Raw genomic sequence first — 22,117 nt, forward strand, 5'->3', positions numbered from 1 at the left:
GAGAAGACAGGCTATGTGCTCACTGCCCACAAAATGAGGTGGAAACTGAGCTGCACTTCCTAACCTCCTGCCCAATGTATGACCATATTAGAGAGACATATTTCCCTCAGATTACACAGATCCACAAAGAATTTGAAAACAAACCCAATTTTGATAAACTCCCATATCTACTGGGTGAAATTCCACAGTGTGCCATCACAGCAGCAAGATTTGTGACCTGTTGCCACAAGAAAAGGGCAACCAGTGAAGAACAAACACGATTGTAAATACAACCCATATTCATGATTATTTATTTCCCTTGTGTACTTTAACCATTTGTACATTGTTAAAACACTGTATATATATATATATATATATATATATATATATATATATATATATATATATAATATGACATTTGTAATGTCTTTATTCTCTTTAAATGGTTGTGAGTGTAATGTTTACTGTAAATTTGTTACAACACTGAATGAGTGTTTACTGTAATAATGTTTACTGTAATAATGTTTACTGTAATAATGTTTACTGTAATAATGTAATAATGTAATAATGTAATAATGTTTACTGTAATAATGTTTACTGTAATAATGTTTACTGTAATAATGTTTACTGTAATAATGTAATAATGTTTACTGTAATAATGTTTACTGTAATAATGTTTACTGTAATAATGTTTAATGTTTACTGTGATAATGTTTACTGTAATAATGTTTACTGTAATAATGTTTACTGTAATAATGTAATAATGTTTACTGTAATAATGTAATAATGTTTACTGTAATAATGTTTACTGTAATAATGTAATAATGTTTACTGTAATAATGTTTACTGTAATAATGTAATAATGTTTACTGTAATAATGTTTACTGTAATGTTTACTGTAATAATGTTTACTGTAATAATGTTTACTGTAATAATGTTTACTGTAATAATGTAATAATGTTTACTGTAATAATGTTTACTGTAATAATGTAATAATGTTTACTGTAATAATGTTTACTGTAATAATGTTTACTGTAATAATGTTTACTGTAATAATGTAATAATGTTTACTGTAATAACTGTAATAATGTTTACTGTAATAATGTAATAATGTTTACTGTAATAATGTTTACTGTAATAATGTTTACTGTAATAATGTTTACTGTAATAATGTTTACTGTAATAATGTAATAATGTTTACTGTAATAATGTTTACTGTAATAATGTAATAATGTTTACTGTAATAATGTTTACTGTAATAATGTTTACTGTAATAATGTTTACTGTAATAATGTTTACTGTAATAATGTTTAATGTAATAATGTTTACTAATAATAATGTTTACTGTAATAATGTAATAATGTTTACTGTAATAATGTTTACTGTAATAATGTAATAATGTTTACTGTAATAATGTTTACTGTAATAATGTTTACTGTAATAATAATGTTTACTGTAATAATGTTTAATGTAATAATGTTTACTGTAATAATGTTTACTGTAATAATGTTTACTGTAATAATGTTTACTGTAATAATGTAATAATGTTTACTGTAATAATGTAATAATGTTTACTGTAATAATGTTTACTGTAATAATGTAATAATGTTTACTGTAATAATGTAATAATGTTTACTGTAATAATGTTTAATGTTTAATAATGTAATAATGTTTACTGTAATAATGTTTACTGTAATAATGTTTACTGTAATAATGTTTACTGTAATAATGTAATAATGTTTACTGTAATAATGTTTACTGTAATAATGTTTACTGTAATAATGTTTACTGTAATAATGTTTACTGTAATAATGTTTACTGTAATAATGTTTACTGTAATAATGTTTACTGTAATAATGTTTACTGTAATAATGTTTACTGTAATAATGTTTACTGTAATAATGTAATAATGTTTACTGTAATAATGTTTACTGTAATAATGTAATAATGTTTACTGTAATAATGTTTACTGTAATAATGTTTACTGTAATAATGTTTACTGTAATAATGTTTACTGTAATAATGTTTACTGTAATAATGTTTACTGTAATAATGTTTACTGTAATAATGTTTACTGTAATAATGTTTACTGTAATAATGTAATAATGTTTACTGTAATAATGTTTACTGTAATAATGTTTACTGTAATAATGTTTACTGTAATAATGTTTACTGTAATAATGTAATAATGTTTACTGTAATAATGTAATAATGTTTACTGTAATAATGTAATAATGTTTACTGTAATAATGTTTACTGTAATAATGTTTACTGTAATAATGTTTACTGTAATAATGTTTACTGTAATAATGTTTACTGTAATAATGTTTACTGTAATAATGTTTACTGTAATAATGTTTACTGTAATAATGTTTACTGTAATAATGTTTACTGTAATAATAATAATGTTTACTGTAATAATGTAATAATGTTTACTGTAATAATGTTTACTGTAATAATGTTTACTGTAATAATGTTTACTGTAATAATGTTTACTGTAATAATGTTTACTGTAATAATGTTTACTGTAATAATGTTTACTGTAATAATGTTTACTGTAATAATGTTTACTGTAATAATGTTTACTGTAATAATGTAATAATGTTTACTGTAATAATGTTTACTGTAATAATGTTTACTGTAATAATGTAATAATGTTTACTGTAATAATGTTTACTGTAATAATGTAATAATGTTTACTGTAATAATGTTTACTGTAATAATGTAATAATGTTTACTGTAATAATGTTTACTGTAATAATGTAATAATGTTTACTGTAATAATGTTTAATGTTTACTGTAATAATGTTTTACTGTAATAATGTTTACTGTAATAATGTAATAATGTTTACTGTAATAATGTTTACTGTAATAATGTTTACTGTAATAATGTTTACTGTAATAATGTTTACTGTAATAATGTTTACTGTAATAATGTAATAATGTTTACTGTAATAATGTTTACTGTAATAATGTTTACTGTAATAATGTAATAATGTTTACTGTAATAATGTTTACTGTAATAATGTTTACTGTAATAATGTTTACTGTAATAATGTTTACTGTAATAATGTTTACTGTAATAATGTTTACTGTAATAATGTTTACTGTTTACTGTAATAATGTAATAATGTTTACTGTAATAATGTTTACTGTAATAATGTTTACTGTAATAATGTTTACTGTAATAATGTAATAATGTTTACTGTAATAATGTTTACTGTAATAATAATGTTTACTGTAATAAATGTAATAATGTTTACTGTAATAATGTTTACTGTAATAATGTTTACTGTAATAATGTTTACTGTAATAATGTAATAATGTTTACTGTAATAATGTTTACTGTAATAATGTTTAATAATGTTTACTGTAATAATGTTTAACTGTAATAATGTAATAATGTTTACTGTAATAATGTTTACTGTAATAATGTTTACTGTAATAATGTTTACTGTAATAATGTTTACTGTAATAATGTTTACTGTAATAATGTTTACTGTAATAATGTTTACTGTAATAATGTTTACTGTAATAATGTTTACTGTAATAATGTTTACTGTAATAATGTTTACTGTAATAATGTTTACTGTAATAATGTTTACTGTAATAATGTTTACTGTAATAATGTAATAATGTTTACTGTAATAATGTTTACTGTAATAATGTAATAATGTTTACTGTAATAATGTTTACTGTAATAATGTTTACTGTAATAATGTTTATGTAATAATGTTTACTGTAATAATGTTTACTGTAATAATGTTTACTGTAATAATGTTTAATGTAATAATGTTTACTGTAATAATGTAATAATGTTTACTGTAATAATGTTTACTGTAATAATGTTTACTGTAATAATGTAATAATGTTTACTGTAATAATGTTTACTGTAATAATGTAATAATGTTTACTGTAATAATGTTTACTGTAATAATGTTTACTGTAATAATGTTTACTGTAATAATGTTTACTGTAATAATGTTTACTGTAATAATGTTTACTGTAATAATGTTTACTGTAATAATGTAATAATGTTTACTGTAATAATGTTTACTGTAATAATGTTTACTGTAATAATGTTTACTGTAATAATGTAATAATGTTTACTGTAATAATGTTTACTGTAATAATGTTTACTGTAATAATGTAATAATGTTTACTGTAATAATGTTTACTGTAATAATGTTTACTGTAATAATGTAATAATGTTTACTGTAATAATGTTTACTGTAATAATGTTTACTGTAATAATGTTTACTGTAATAATGTAATAATGTGTACTGTAATAATGTTTAATGTAATAATGTTTACTGTAATAATGTAATAATGTTTACTGTAATAATGTTTACTGTAATGATGTTTACTGTAATAATGTTTAATGTAATAATGTAATAATGTTTACTGTAATAATGTTTACTGTAATAATGTTTACTGTAATAATGTAATAATGTTTACTGTAATAATGTTTACTGTAATAATGTAATAATGTTTACTGTAATAATGTAATAATGTTTACTGTAATAATGTTTACTGTAATAATGTTTACTGTAATAATGTTTACTGTAATAATGTTTACTGTAATAATGTAATAATGTTTACTGTAATAATGTTTACTGTAATAATGTTTACTGTAATAATGTTTACTTTAATGTAATAATGTTTACTGTAATAATGTTTACTGTAATAATGTTTACTGTAATAATGTAATAATGTTTACTGTAATAATGTTTACTTTACTGTAATAATGTTTACTGTAATAATGTTTACTGTAATAATGTTTACTGTAATGTAATAATGTTTACTGTAATAATGTTTACTGTAATAATGTTTACTGTAATAATGTTTACTGTAATAATGTTTACTGTAATAATGTGTAATAATGTTTACTGTAATAATGTTTACTGTAATAATGTTTACTGTAATAATGTTTACTGTAATAATGTTTACTGTAATAATGTAATAATGTTTACTGTAATAATGTTTACTGTAATAATGTAATAATGTTTACTGTAATAATGTTTACTGTAATAATGTTTACTGTAATAATGTTTACTGTAATAATGTAATAATGTTTACTGTAATAATGTAATAATGTTTACTGTAATAATGTAATAATGTTTACTGTAATAATGTTTACTGTAATAATGTAATAATGTTTACTGTAATAATGTTTACTGTAATAATGTAATAATGTTTACTGTAATAATGTTTACTGTAATAATGTAATAATGTTTACTGTAATAATGTTTACTGTAATAATGTTTACTGTAATAATGTTTACTGTAATAATGTTTACTGTAATAATGTAATAATGTTTACTGTAATAATGTTTACTGTAATGTAATAATGTTTACTGTAATAATGTAATAATGTTTACTGTAATAATGTTTACTGTAATAATGTTTACTGTAATAATGTTTACTGTAATAATGTTTACTGTAATAATGTTTACTGTAATAATGTAATAATGTTTACTGTAATAATGTTTACTGTAATAATGTTTACTGTAATAATGTAATAATGTTTACTGTAATAATGTTTACTGTAATAATGTTTACTGTAATAATGTTTACTGTAATAATGTAATAATGTTTACTGTAATAATGTTTACTGTAATAATGTTTACTGTAATAATGTTTACTGTAATAATGTTTACTGTAATAATGTTTACTGTAATAATAATGTAATAATGTTTACTGTAATAATGTAATAATGTTTACTGTAATAATGTAATAATGTTTACTGTAATAATGTTTACTGTAATAATGTTTACTGTAATAATGTTTACTGTAATAATGTTTACTGTAATAATGTTTACTGTAATAATGTAATAATGTTTACTGTAATAATGTTTACTGTAATAATGTAATAATGTTTACTGTAATAATGTTTACTGTAATAATGTTTACTGTAATAATGTTTACTGTAATAATGTTTACTGTAATAATGTAATAATGTTTACTGTAATAATGTTTACTGTAATAATGTTTACTGTAATAATGTAATAATGTTTACTGTAATAATGTTTACTGTAATAATGTTTACTGTAATAATGTAATAATGTTTACTGTAATAATGTTTACTGTAATAATGTAATAATGTTTACTGTAATAATGTTTACTGTAATAATGTTTACTGTAATAATGTTTACTGTAATAATGTAATAATGTTTACTGTAATAATGTTTACTGTAATAATGTAATAATGTTTACTGTAATAATGTTTACTGTAATAATGTTTACTGTAATAATGTTTACTGTAATAATGTTTACTGTAATAATGTTTACTGTAATAATGTAATAATGTTTACTGTAATAATGTTTACTGTAATAATGTTTACTGTAATAATGTAATAATGTTTACTGTAATAATGTTTACTGTAATAATGTAATAATGTTTACTGTAATAATGTTTACTGTAATAATGTAATAATGTAATAATGTTTACTGTAATAATGTAATAATGTTTACTGTAATAATGTTTACTGTAATAATGTTTACTGTAATAATGTTTACTGTAATAATGTAATAATGTTTACTGTAATAATGTTTACTGTAATAATGTTTACTGTAATAATGTTTACTGTAATAATGTTTACTGTAATAATGTAATAATGTTTACTGTAATAATGTTTACTGTAATAATGTTTACTGTAATAATGTTTACTGTAATAATGTTTACTGTAATAATGTAATAATGTTTACTGTAATAATGTTTACTGTAATAATGTAATAATGTTTACTGTAATAATGTTTACTGTAATAATGTAATAATGTTTACTGTAATAATGTTTACTGTAATAATGTAATAATGTTTACTGTAATAATGTTTACTGTAATAATGTTTACTGTAATAATGTAATAATGTTTACTGTAATAATGTAATAATGTAATAATGTTTACTGTAATAATGTAATAATGTTTACTGTAATAATGTTTACTGTAATAATGTTTACTGTAATAATGTTTATGTAATAATGTTTACTGTAATAATGTAATAATGTTTACTGTAATAATGTAATAATGTTTACTGTAATAATGTAATAATGTTTACTGTAATAATGTTTACTGTAATAATGTTTACTGTAATAATGTAATAATGTTTACTGTAATAATGTAATGTTTACTGTAATAATGTAATAATGTTTACTGTAATAATGTAATAATGTTTACTGTAATAATGTAATAATGTTTACTGTAATAATGTTTACTGTAATAATGTTTAATAATAATGTTTACTGTAATAATGTTTACTGTAATAATGTTTACTGTAATAATGTTTACTGTAATAATGTTTACTGTTTACTGTAATAATGTTTACTGTAATAATGTTTACTGTAATAATGTTTACTGTAATAATGTAATAATTTTTATTGTTTAATAATGTTTACTGTAATAATGTTTACTGTTTAATGTAAAACAATGTTTACTGTAATAATAAAAGTTTGAATTGTAATAATGTAATAATGTTTACTGTAATAATGTTTACTGTAATAATGTTTACACGTAATAATGTAATAATGTTTACTGTAATAATGTAATAATGTTTACACAATAATGTTTACTGTAATACAGTGTAATAACAAGGCGGAATATGATAACTCACTGTAATAATGTTTACTGTAATAATGTTTCTGTCCTGAAACAACATGCAATTAGAAGCTCATCAAAGATTTAACAGGTGGATCTTATGTTTCTCTAATAATGTTTACACACACACACACACACACACAACACACAACACATGTTTACTGTAATACATCAAAGATTTAACAGGTGGATCTTAATGTAATAATGTTTCTGTCTCTATGAAAAAGAAAATGTTTCTCTAACTAGGTCTGTCTTACACACACACATACATACAACACATGTTTACTAGCCATCATGATCCACTTTTCATTTTCCATTTGTTTTACTTGTATTCCCAAACACCTGGTTTCAATGTCCATCATTACATGTTTACTTTAACCCTCTGTTTACTTTGTAAAAACAGCCCCAAAGCATGATGTTTCCACCCCATGTTTACACAGTAGGTAATGTTTCTTTGATGCAATAATTGTTTGTCCCCCAAACATGTAATAATTTTTACCAAAAAAGCCTACATTAAAAGGTGTCCGGAAGGAATACATTTTAAATTAACATTGATTGTTTGTTCTGTTTTTCTGACCTCTCAATGAGATCTGCATAATTAATCAGCTTTATAACACAGGAAGAATGTTTAGCTCACTAACACTGTAGGTGACTATAACACAGGAGAGAATGTTTACTGCTAGCTCATAACACTGTTTACTGTGACTATAACACAGGAGAGAATGTTTAGCTGCTAGCTCATAACACTGTAGGTGACTATAACACAGGAAGAAGGCTGCTGCTAGCTGCTAGCTCACTAACACTGTAGGTGACTATAATACATGGGAGAATGTTTAGCTGCTAGCTCACTAACACTGTAGGTGACTATAACACAGGAGAGAACTGCTAATAATGCTCACTAACACTGTAGGTGACTATAACACAGGAATAAGGCTTTACTAGCTCACTAACACTGTAGGTGACTATAACACAGGAGTGAAGTTTGCTGCTGCTAAGCTCACTAACACTGTAGGTGACTATAACACAGGAGAGAATGCTTTAGCTGCTAGCTCACTAACACTGTAGGTGACTATAACACAGGAGAGAAGGCTGCTGCTAGCTGTTAGCTCACTAACACTGTAGGTGACTATAACACAGGAGAGAAGGCTGCTGCTAGCTGACTAACACTGTAGGTGACTGTAACACAGGAGAGAAGGCTGCTGCTAGCTCACTAACACTGTAGGTGACTATAACACAGGAGAGAAGGCTGCTGCTAGCTGTAGCTCACTAACACTGTAGGTGACTGTAACACAGGAGAGAAGGCTGCTGCTACTCACTAACACTGTAGGTGACTATAACACAGGAAGAATGCTACTGCTAGCTAATGTTCACTAACACTGTAGGTGACTATAACACAGGAGAGAAGGCTACTGCTAGCTAATGTAACACTGTAGGTGACTATAACACAGGAGAGAAGGCTGCTGCTAGCTGCTAGCTCACTAACACTGTAGGTGACTATAACACAGGAGAGAAGGCTGCTGCTAGCTCACTAACACTGTAGGTGACTATAACACAGGAGAGAAGGCTGCTGCTAGCTGCTAGCTCACTAACACTGTAGGTGACTATAACACAGGAGAGAAGGCTGCTGCTAGCTGCTAGCTCAGAGACACTGTAGGTGACTATAACACAGGAGAGAAGGCTGCTGCTAGCTCACTAACACTGTAGGTGACTGTAACACAGGAGAGAAGGCTACTGCTAGCTGTTAGCTCACTAACACTGTAGGTGACTATAACACAGGAGAGAAGGCTGCTGCTAGCTGCTAGCTCAGAGACACTGTAGGTGACTATAACACACCCTCTCTCTATCTAACCCCTGAACCCCAACCCTCTCTCTGTCTAACCTCTGAACCCTAACCCTCTCTCTGTCTAACCCCTGAACCCCAACCCTCTCTCTGACTAACCCTAACCCCTACTCTACTCTGTCTAACCCCTGAACCCTAACCTCTACTCTGTCTAACCTCTGAACCCTAACCTCTACTCTACTCTGTCTAACCTCTGAACCCTAACCTCTACTCTACTCTGTCTAACCCCTGAACCCTAACCTCTATTTTACTCTGTCTAACCTCTGAACCCTAACCTCTACTCTACTCTGTCTAACCCCTGAACCCTAACCTCTACTCTGTCTAACCCCTGAACCATAACCCTCTCTCTGTCTAACCCCTGAACCCTAACCTCTACTCTACTCTGTCTAACCCCTGAACCCTAACCTCTACTCTGTCTAACCTCCGAACCCTAACCTCTCTCTGTCTAACCCTGAACCCCAAAGGCTGCTCTCTGACTAACACCCTACTCTGCTCTGTCTAACCCCTGAACCCTGACCTCTACTCTGTCTAACCCCTGAACCCTAACCTCTACTCTGTCTAACCCCTGAACCCTAACCTCTACTCTGTCTAACCCCTGAACCCTAACCTCTACTCTGTCTAACCCCTGAACCCTAACCTCTACTCTGTCTAACCCCTGAACCCTAACCTCTACTCTGTCTAACCCCTGAACCCTAACCTCTACTCTACTCTGTCTAACCCCTGAACCCTAACCTCTACTCTGTCTAACACCTGAACCCTAACCTCTACTCTACTCTGTCTAACCCCTGAACCCTAGCCTCTACTCTACTCTGTCTAACCCCTGAACCCTAACCTCTACTCTGTCTAAACTCTGAACCCTAACCCTCTCTCTGTCTAACCCCTGAACCCCAACCCTCTCTCTGACTAACCCTAACCCCTACTCTGCTCTGTCTAACCCCTGAACCCTAACCTCTACTCTGTCTAACCCCTGAACCCTAACCTCTACTCTGTCTAACCCTGAACCCTAACCTCTAACTCTGTCTAACCCCTGAACCCTAACCTCACTCTGTCTAACCCTGAAAACCTCTACTCTGTCTAACCCCTGAACCCTAACCTCTACTCTGTCTAACCCCTGAACCCTAACCTCTACTCTGTCTAACCCCTGAACCCTAACCTCTCTCTGTCTAACCCCTGAACCCTAACCTCTACTCTGTCTAACCCCTGAACCCTAACCTCTACTCTGTCTAACCCCTGAACCCTAACCTCTACTCTGTCTAACCCCTGAATCCTAACCTCTACTCTGTCTAACCCCTGAACCCTAACCTCTACTCTGTCTAACCCCTGAACCCTAACCTCTACTCTGTCTAACCCCTGAACCCTAACCTCTACTCTGTCTAACCCCTGAACCCTAACCCCTCGTGTTTATAAGAAGTTGAAGTTACACCACAAGTTCAGCATCAGTTAAGATTTGAAACCATTCAGATCCTGTAATCTGATAAATTCCCCTCAGCAAGTCAACCAGAATAATGATCTTAAACCGTAAAACAAAGGCCTTATTATTAGTGATGTGCACTTCGTCAACGACTAGAGCTTTTAGAACTACTCTTTTAAACGATTCCAGACTCACGATTCGTTTTTACCGACTCCAGACTCATGATTCGTTTTACAGACTCCAGTGTCACGATTCGTTTTTACCGACTCCAAACTCATGATTCGTTTTACCGACTCCAAACTCATGATTCGTTTTACCGACTCCAGAGTCATGATTCGTTTTACCGACTCCAGTGTCATGATTCGTTTTTACTGACTCCAGAGTCATGATTCGTTTTACTGACTCCAGAGTCATGATTCGTTTTTACCGACGCCAGACTCATGATTCGTTTTACCGACTCCAGAGTCATGATTTGTTTTAGACTCCAGAGTCATTATTCGTTTTAGACTCCAGACTCATGATTCGTTTTACCGACTCCAGAGTCATGATTCGTTTTACCGACTCCAGACTCATGATTCGTTTTTACCGACTCCAGACTCATGATTCGTTTCTTTCGAGTGGTTCGTTCATTTTAGTCGTTGGTTTGACCTGACGGCAGCAATGAATTCTTAAGCAGCAGGATTAATACGCGCTCCTCCAGTTCAGAGACTCCAGAGACTCAGAGACTCCAGAGACTCAGAGACTCCATTGACTCAGAGACTCCATTGACTCAGAGACTCATAGACTGCATTGACTCAGAGACTCCATACTCAGAGACTCCGAGACTCCAGACTCAGAGACTCCAGAGACTCAGAGACTCCAGAGACTCCAAGACTCAGAGACTCAGACACTCCAGAGACTCCATTGACTCAGAGACTCAGACTCCATTGACTCAGAGACTCCAGACTCAGAGGCTCAGAGACTCCAGAGACTCAGAGACTCCAGAGACTCAGAGACTCCAGAGACTCCAGAGACTCAGAGACTCCGAGACTCCAGAGACTCAGAGACTCATAGACTCCATTGACTCAGAGACTCCAGACTCAGAGGCTCCAGAGACTCAGAGACTCCAGAGACTCCAGATACTCAGAGACTCCAGACTCAGAGACTCCAGAGATTCAGAGACTGGGAGACTCCAGAGACTCGGAGACTCAGAGACTCCAGAGACTCAGAGATTCAGAGACTCAGAGACTCAGAGACTCCAGAGACTCGGAGACTCCAGATTCTCAGACTCAGAGACTACAGAGACTCAGAAACTCCAGAGACTCAGAGACTCCAGACTAAGAGACTCCAGAGACTTAGAGACTCCAGAGACTCAGAGACTCCAGAGACTCCAGACTCAGAGACTCCAGACTCAGACACTCCAGAGACCTAGACACTCCAGAGACCCAGAGACCCAGAGACTCAGAGACTCCAGACTCCAGAGACTCAGAGACTCAGAGACTCCAGACTCAGAGGCTCAGAGACTCCAGAGACTCAGAGACTCCAGAGACTCCAGAGACTCCAGAGACTCAGAGACTCCAGAGACTCAGAGACTCCAGAGACTCAGAGACTCATAGACTCCATTGACTCAGAGACTCCAGACTCAGAGGCTCCAGAGACTCCAGAGACTCCAGAGACTCCAGATACTCAGAGACTCCAGACTCAGAGACTCCAGAGATTCAGAGACTCAGATACTCCAGATACTCAGAGACTCCGAGACTCCAAAGACTGCAGAGACGCCAGACACTCCATTGACTCAGAGACTCATAGACTCCATTGACTCAGAGACTCCAGACTCAGAGGCTCCAGAGACTCAGAGACTCCAGTGACTCCAGAGACTCAGAGACTCCAGACTCAGAGACTCCAGAGACTCCAGAGACTCCAGAGATGTGCTCCGACCACCAACAGTCTGTCATGAGGGGAAATACATCCTGCTGCAGGCAGCATAGAGATCTGATCAGGCAGCATAGAAATCTGATCAGGCAGCATAGAAATCTGATCAGGCAGCAGAGATCTGATCAGGCAGCATAGAGATCTGATCAGGCAGCATAGAGATCTCAGGCAGCATAGAGATCTGATCAGGCAGCAGAGATCTGATCAGGCAGCATAGAGAAGAAAAGATGACTGATCATTGAGACGAAAAAATGAATGCAATTAATTGATTATTGAATGTCATGATGGACACAGCTTTTGTGTAGAACCAAAACATACACAGCCTCTGCTCAACACACTCAAACTCAAATCGTTTGTCTCCCGGGCGGAGCAGTGGTCTAAGGCACTGCATCTCAGTACGAGAGGCATCACTTACAGTCCCTGGTTCAATTCCAGGCTGTATCACAGCCGGCCGTGATTGGGTGTGCCGTAGGGCGGCGCACAATTGGCCCAGTATCGTCCGGGTTTGGCCGGGGCAGGCCGTCACTGTAAATAACTATTTGTTCATAACTGACTTGCCTAGTTTAAATAAATAATCATTTAATACCGCAGTTGGCGAAGGTCCTAATCACTCTGGCGGCAGTCAAGCATTCCGCCAAGAGTCGTTCACAACGAGACTTCGTTTCCAAAGGTATCAATAAATAATCGTATTTGTGTGCCTTGCAAAATCACAAACGCACATTGTTTGGAGCACATCTTGTGTGTGACCTCTCAGTCATAAAAGACAGCTCCAATAAGCCCCCTGTGGTGAACGAGAGGCTTGCAGAGTCATGCTTCTGTCCAGGTTATGGATTATCGTTCGCTGGAAAGAGGTCCTGCGTGCTCTGGGCATTACTGAAACAAATCAACCAAATGGGCATTACCGTGCTCTGGGCATTACTGAAACAAATCAACCAAATGGGCATTACCGTGCTCTGGGCATTACTGAAACAAATCAACCAAATGGGCATTACCGTGCTCTGGGCATTACCGTGCTCTGGGCATTACTGTGCTCTAGGCATTACTGTGCTCTGGGCATTACTGTGCTCTGGGCATTACTGTGCTCTGGGCATTACTGTGCTCTGGGCATTACCGTGCTCTGGGCATTACCGTGCTCTGGGCATTACTGTGCTCTGGGCATTACTGTGCTCTGGGCATTACTGAAACAAATCAACCAAATGAGTCAAAGGATGTGTTCTTTTTGTCTGAGTTGAAGAGATCCGAGGCAGTAACTTCCATCACTTCTTAATGAAAGTTGGTCTATTGTTTCTCAGGACAAGTAATAACATGCCTCTCTCCACCTAAACCCCTCCTACCCCTTCTAAACCCCTCCCTCTCCCTCTAGGCCCCTCCTACCCCTTCTAAACCCCTCCTCCCTCTCCACCTAAACCCCTCCCACCCCTTCTAACCCCCCCCTCTCCACATAAACCCCTCCCACCCCTTCTAAACCACTCCCTCTCCACCTAAACCCCTCCTACCCCTTCTAAACCCCTCCCTCTCCCTCTAGGCCCGTCCTACCCCTTCTAAACCCCTCCTCCCTCTCCACCTAAACCCCTCCCACCCCTTCTAAACCTCCCCTCTCCACATAAACCCCTCCCACCCCTTCTAAACCCCTCCCTCTCCACCTAAACCCCTCCTACCCATTCTAAACCCCTCCCTCTCCCTCTAGGCCCCTCCTACCCCTTCTAAACCCCTCCCTCTCCCTCTAGGCCCGTCCTACCCCTTCTAAACCCCTCCCTCTCCACCTAAACCTCTCCTACCCCTTCCAAACCCCTCCCTCTCCCTCTAGGCCTCTCTCTCTCCTAACCCTTCCAAACCCCTCCCTCTCCGTCTAGGCCCCTCCCTCTCACCCAGGAGACGGTCTGTATGCATCGTACTATCTTCAGCAGCAATTTGCCGAAGCAGCCTGGTGGGAAGGCGGAAGCAGAGTGCTGTATGCAGAGACACAGCAGGTAGGCAGGGGCTAACTTGTGGTCGTCTCCGCCCGGCTCGATCAGAGACATGATCCTGCTCACCAGGGCGTCCTCGTGGGCCTGACGGAATTAAACGATTCAGGTCAGTTTGATTCAGTTCAGTTAAACTCAACTGAATAAACATTGGGGCAACTATTCCTGGACTTCCAAAGTGACATCACAGGATAAATACATTCACTGATCTACAACAACCTTTATTTACCTGCTCAAAGTCCAGCTGTAGGCGTCTCTTCTGGTTCTGTCCCGCCAAGATCGTCGTTACGACGCCTGTCCCCCCCGCCCCCCCGCCTTGGGGTTTCACCAGGTGCGGTTTGAAACTGCGCCTGGCGGGGGGGCCGGTTTGGGAGGACAACGCCCCCCTGTCCTTTAACAACGAGCCACACGTCTTACAGGTCCCTCCCCCCTCCGTCCCGCCCTCCGTCTCCAACCCCACTCCCCCAGCCTCGTACAGCTGCCCCAGGGTTCGGAGGCGTGCCAGCGTCTGGGCGGGGAGTGGTTTGGCACCCGTTGGGTCCTTATACAGGAAGATGTAGTGGGCTCCGAACGACAGGAGGTCGCCGTGGCGGAGCTGGGTGGATTGCTCGCACCGGGAGAAGTTGACCAGGACCGTCGCGTGGGGGATGGGCTCCACGGCAACGCAGGAGCGGTCGTCCCCGGTGACGGCGGCGGCTGCTGAGGGGTTGTTGTTGTTGTTGGGGGCGCTGTCATGGCGACGGGGGGCAGGGACCCGGTGGAGGCGACAGTGGAGTGGCAGGATGTCAGGAGAGGACAGGCAGATGTTTGGACGGGCTGACGGGGTCTCCTGACCCACAGTGTGCTGCTCTCTGTTCAACAGGTACACCAGGCAGTCCTGGAATATATAGCACAATATATATTATATAAACTGTATATAACACAATATATATTATATATACTGCATATAACACAATATATATTACATAAACTGTATATAACACAATATATATTATATATACTGTAAATATAACAATATATATTACATATACTGTATATAACAATATATATTACATATACTGTAAATATACAATATATATTACATATACTGTAAATATAACAATATATATTACATATACTGTAAATATAACAATATATATTACATATACTGTATATAACACAATATATATTATATATACTGTATATAACACAATATATATTATATATACTGTATATAACACAATATATATTACATATACTGTATATAACACAATATATATATACTGTATATAACACAATATATATTATATATACTGTAAATATAACAATATATATTACATATACTGTAAATATAACAATATATATTACATATACTATATATAACAATATATATTAAATATACTGTAAATATAACAATATATATTAAATATACTGTAAATATAACAATGTATACACTGTGTGCTGCTCTCTGTTCAACAGGAATATATAAAACAGTATAAAACAGTATAAACTGCCTGTAGAAGGTCCACAACCCCTTGAACACTTTCACCTACTGCCATATAACACAATATATATTACATATACTGTATAAAACACAATATATATTACATATACTGTATAAAACACAATATATATTACATATACTGTATATAAACAGTATAAACTGGCTGTAGAAGGTCCACAACCCCTTGAACACTTTCACATTCTGCCATAACATGACACCTAAAAAGGTACTGCAGACCGACTCCACAACTTCAAAGTGAAAGACACCTAAAAAGGTCCTGCAGACCGACTCCACAACTTCAAAGTGAAAGAAAGTTCACGAAAAACAAAACAAAACTGAAATATCAGTCAGGGTAGTGTAGTTGGGCTGTATCACCGCCTGGTACGGCGCCTGCACCGCCCGCAACCACAGGGCTCTCCAGAGGGCGGTGCGGTCTGCCCAACGCATCGTCAGGGGGCAAACTACCTGCCCCTCCAGGACACCTACACCACCCGATCTCACAGGAAAGCCAAAAAAGGATCATCAAGGACAACAACCACCCGAGCCACTGCCTGTTCCCCCCCGCTATCATCCAGAAGGTGAGGTCAGTAAAGGTGCATCATCAGCTGGGACAGAGAGACTGAAAAACAGCTTCTATCTCAAAGCCATCAGACTGTTAAACAGCCATCACTAGCACATTAGAGACTGAAAAGCAGCTTCTATCTCAAGGCCATCAGACTGTTAAAACAGCCATCACTAGCACATTAGAGACTGAAAAACAGCTTCTATCTCAAGGATAACAGACTGTTAAACAGCCATCACTAGCACATTAGAGGCTGCTGCCCTATATACACAGACTTGAAATCACTGGTCACTTTAATAATAGTGTTTACATATTTTGCATTACTCATTACATATGTATATTCTGTATTCTATTCTACTGTATCTTAGTCTATGCATTACTCATTACATATGTATATTCTGTATCTGGTCCTATTCTACTGTATCTTAGTCTATGCATTACTCATTACATATGTATATTCTGTATTCTATTCTACTGTATCTTAGTCTATGCATTACTCATCCCATATGTATATTCTGTATTCTATTCTACTGTATCTTAGTCTATGCATTACTCATTACATATGTATATTCTGTATCCTATTCTACTGTATCTTAGTCTATGCATTACTCATTACATATGTATATTCTGTATTCTATTCTACTGTATCTTAGTCTATGCATTACTCATTACATATGTATATTCTGTATTCTATTCTACTGTATCTTAGTCTATGCATTACTCATTACATATGTATATTCTGTATTCTATTCTACTGTATCTTAGTCTATGCATTACTCATCTCATATGTATATTCTGTATTCTATTCTACTGTATCTTAGTCTATGCATTACTCATCTCATATGTATATTCTGTATTCTATTCTACTGTATCTTAGTCTATGCATTACTCATCTCATATGTATATTCTATACTATCTACTGTATCTTAGTCTATGCATTACTCATCTCATATGTATATTCTGTATCTGGTCCTATTCTACTGTATCTTAGTCTATGCATTACTCATTACATATGTATATTCTATACTATTCTACTGTATCTTAGTCTATGCATTACTCATTACATTACATACTGTATAGTCTTCATTGTCATTACATATGTATATTCTGTATCTGGTCTATTCTACTGTATCTTAGTCTATGCATTACTCATCTCATATGTATATTCTGTATTCTATACTATTCTACAGTATCTTAGTCTATGCATTACTCATTACATATGTATATTCTGTATCTGGTCCTATTCTACTGTATCTTAGTCTATGCATTACTCATTACATATGTATATTCTATACTATTCTACTGTATCTTAGTCTATGCATTACTCATTACATATGTATATTCTATACTATTCTACTGTATCTTAGTCTATGCATTACTCATCTCATATGTATATTCTATACTATTCTACTGTATCTTAGTCTATGCATTACTCATCCCATATGTATATTCTGTATTCTATTCTACTGTATCTTAGTCTATGCATTACTCATTACATATGTATATTCTGTATTCTATTCTACTGTATCTTAGTCTATGCATTACTCATCCCATATGTATATTCTGTATTCTATTCTACTGTATCTTAGTCTATGCATTACTCATCTCATATGTATGTTCTGTATTCTATTCTACTGTATCTTAGTCTATGCATTACTCATCTCATATGTATATTCTGTATTCTATTCTACTGTATCTTAGTCTATGCATTACTCATCTCATATGTATATTCTGTATTCTATTCTACTGTATCTTAGTCTATGCATTACTCATCTCATATGTATGTACTGTATTCTATTCTACTGTATCTTAGTCTATGCCACTCTGACATTACTCATCCCATATGTATATTCTGTATTCTATTCTACTGTATCTTAGTCTATGCATTACTCATTACATATGTATATTCTGTATCTGGTCCTATTCTACTGTATCTTAGTCTATGCATTACTCATCCCATATGTATATTCTGTATCTGGTCCTATTCTACTGTATCTTAGTCTATGCATTACTCATTACATATGTATATTCTGTATTCTATTCTACTGTATCTTAGTCTATGCATTACTCATCTCATATGTATATTCTGTATTCTATTCTCTATCTTAGTCTTAGTCTATGCATTACTCATTACATATGTATATACTGTATTCTATTCTACTGTATCTTAGTCTATGCATTACTCATTACATATGTATATTCTATACTATTCTACTGTATCTTAGTCTATGCCGCTCTGACATTACTCATCCCATATGTATATTCTGTATTCTATTCTACTGTATCTTAGTCTATGCATTACTCATTACATATGTATATTCTATACTATTCTACTGTATCTTAGTCTATGCATTACTCATCTCATATGTATATTCTGTATTCTATTCTACTGTATCTTAGTCTATGCATTACTCATCTCATATGTATATTCTGTATCTGGTCCTATTCTACTGTATCTTAGTCTATGCATTACTCATCTCATATGTATATTCTGTATCTGGTCCTATTCTACTGTATCTTAGTCTATGCATTACTCATCTCATATGTATATTCTGTATCTGGTCCTATTCTACTGTATCTTAGTCTATGCATTACTCATTACATATGTATATTCTGTATCTGGTCCTATTCTACTGTATCTTAGTCTATGCATTACTCATCTCATATGTATATTCTGTATTCTATTCTACTGTATCTTAGTCTATGCATTACTCATTACATATGTATATTCTGTATTCTATTCTACTGTATCTTAGTCTATGCATTACTCATCTCATATGTATATTCTGTATCCTATTCTACTGTATCTTAGTCTATGCATTACTCATCCCATATGTATATTCTATACTATTCTACTGTATCTTAGTCTATGCATTACTCATTACATATGTATATTCTGTATCCTATTCTACTGTATCTTAGTCTATGCATTACTCATCTCATATGTATATTCTGTATCCTATTCTACTGTATCTTAGTCTATGCATTACTCATCTCATATGTATATTCTGTATTCTATTCTACTGTATCTTAGTCTATGCATTACTCATTACATATGTATATTCTGTATCTGGTCCTATTCTACTGTATCTTAGTCTATGCCACTCTGACATTACTCATCTCATATGTATATTCTGTATTCTATTCTACTGTATCTTAGTCTATGCCGCTCTGACATTACTCATCTCATATGTATATTCTGTATTCTATTCTACTGTATCTTAGTCTATGCATTACTCATCTCATATGTATATTCTGTATCTGGTCCTATTCTACTGTATCTTAGTCTATGCATTACTCATTACATATGTATATTCTATACTATTCTACTGTATCTTAGTCTATGCATTACTCATTACATATGTATATTCTGTATCCTATTCTACTGTATCTTAGTCTATGCCACTCTGACATTACTCATCCCATATGTATATTCTGTATTCTATTCTACTGTATCTTAGTCTATGCATTACTCATTACATATGTATATTCTGTATTCTATTCTACTGTATCTTAGTCTATGCATTACTCATTACATATGTATATTCTGTATCTGGTCCTATTCTACTGTATCTTAGTCTATGCATTACTCATTACATATGTATATTCTGTATTCTATTCTACTGTATCTTAGTCTATGCATTACTCATTACATATGTATATTCTGTATTCTATTCTACTGTATCTTAGTCTATGCATTACTCATCTCATATGTATATTCTATACTATTCTACTGTATCTTAGTCTATGCCGCTCTGACATTACTCATCCCATATGTATATTCTGTATTCTATTCTACTGTATCTTAGTCTATGCCGCTCTGACATTACTCATCTCATATGTATATTCTGTATCTGGTCCTATTCTACTGTATCTTAGTCTATGCATTACTCATTACATATGTATATTCTGTATTCTATTCTACTGTATCTTAGTCTATGCATTACTCATTACATATGTATATTCTGTATTCTATTCTACTGTATCTTAGTCTATGCATTACTCATTACATATGTATATTCTGTATCTGGTCCTATTCTACTGTATCTTAGTCTATGCATTACTCATCTCATATGTATATTCTGTATTCTATTCTACTGTATCTGTCTATGCCGCTCTGACATTACTCATTACATATGTATATATTGTATATATACTGTATCCTATTCTACTGTATCTGTCTATGCCGCTCTGACATCGCTCCTCCCATATGTATATATACTGTATTCTATTCTACTGTATCTGTCTATGCATTACTCATCTCATATGTATATTCTGTATTCTGGTCCTATTCTACTGTATCTGTCTATGCATTACTCATTACATATGTATATTCTGTATTCTATTCTACTGTATCTGTCTATTCTACTGTATCTGTCTATGCATTACTCATCTCATATGTATATTCTGTATTCTATTCTACTGTATCTGTCTATGCCACTCTGACATCGCTCCTCCCAGATATTTATATATTTTTAATTCCTTTAAGTTTAGATTGTGTGTATTGTTAGATATTACTTCACTGTTGGAGCTGGAAACACAAGAATGTCACTACACCCGCAATAACATCTGATAAACACGTGTATGTGACTAATAAAATGTGATTAGATTTTAGTACCTGTCTGTCTGTCTGTCTGTCTGTCTAGTGTAGTTGGTACCTGTCTGTCTGTCTCATATATCCCAGCATGCATCAGTCAGGTAGTGTAGTTGGTACCTGTCTGTCTGTCTGTCTGTCTGTCTGTCTGTCTGTCTGTCTGTCTGTATCATATATCCCAGCATGCATCAGTCACCTGTGTATGTCTGTCTGTCATCTAATATCATATATCATGCATCAGTCAGGTAGTTAGTACCTGTCTGTCTGTCTGTCTCCCAGCATGCATCAGTCTAGTGTAGTTGGTACCTGTCTGTCTGTATCATATATCCCAGCATGCATCAGTCAGGTAGTGTAGTTGGTACCTGTCTGTCTGTCTGTCTGTCTGTCTGTCTGTCTGTCTGTCTGTCTGTCTGTATCATATATCCCAGCATGCATCAGTCAGGTAGTGTAGTTGGTACCTGTCTGTCTGTCATATATCCCAGCATGCATCAGTCAGGTAGTGTAGTTGGTACCTGTCTGTCTGTATCATATATCCCAGCATGCATCAGTCAGGTAGTGTAGTTGGTACCTGTCTGTCTGTATATATCCCATCATCAGTCATGTCATCATATATCAGCAGCATCAGTCAGTGTAGTTGGTACCTGTCTGTCTGTATCATATATCCCAGCATGCATCAGTCAGGTAGTGTAGTTGGTACCTGTCTGTCTGTCTCATATACATCCAGTTGGTACCATGCATACCTGTCTGTCTGTCTCATATATCCCAGTCAGTAGGTAGTGTA

General features: G+C 34.0%; 1 protein-coding gene across 1 annotated transcript in view; it reads right to left on the reverse strand.

The window, feature by feature from the left end:
* The window catches only part of LOC115123212 (ras-associating and dilute domain-containing protein-like), a gene marked incomplete at its 3' end in the record, with an annotated part of 75,405 nt that overhangs the window by 22,495 nt on the left and 30,793 nt on the right, over positions 1–22,117 (reverse strand). Inside the window, exons 6-11 of the mRNA XM_065016391.1 lie at positions 14,927–15,574; positions 14,602–14,784; positions 12,671–12,749; positions 12,429–12,509; positions 12,165–12,293; positions 11,953–12,025 (exon numbers count right to left, since the gene is read on the reverse strand). Of these exons, the coding sequence (XP_064872463.1) occupies positions 11,953–12,025; positions 12,165–12,293; positions 12,429–12,509; positions 12,671–12,749; positions 14,602–14,784; positions 14,927–15,574 (1,193 nt within the window). The remainder of the gene's footprint in view (positions 1–11,952; positions 12,026–12,164; positions 12,294–12,428; positions 12,510–12,670; positions 12,750–14,601; positions 14,785–14,926; positions 15,575–22,117) is intronic.

The sequence above is a fragment of the Oncorhynchus nerka genome, unplaced genomic scaffold (genome assembly GCF_034236695.1).
Source record: "Oncorhynchus nerka isolate Pitt River unplaced genomic scaffold, Oner_Uvic_2.0 unplaced_scaffold_1001, whole genome shotgun sequence".
Lineage (NCBI taxonomy): Eukaryota > Metazoa > Chordata > Actinopteri > Salmoniformes > Salmonidae > Oncorhynchus > Oncorhynchus nerka.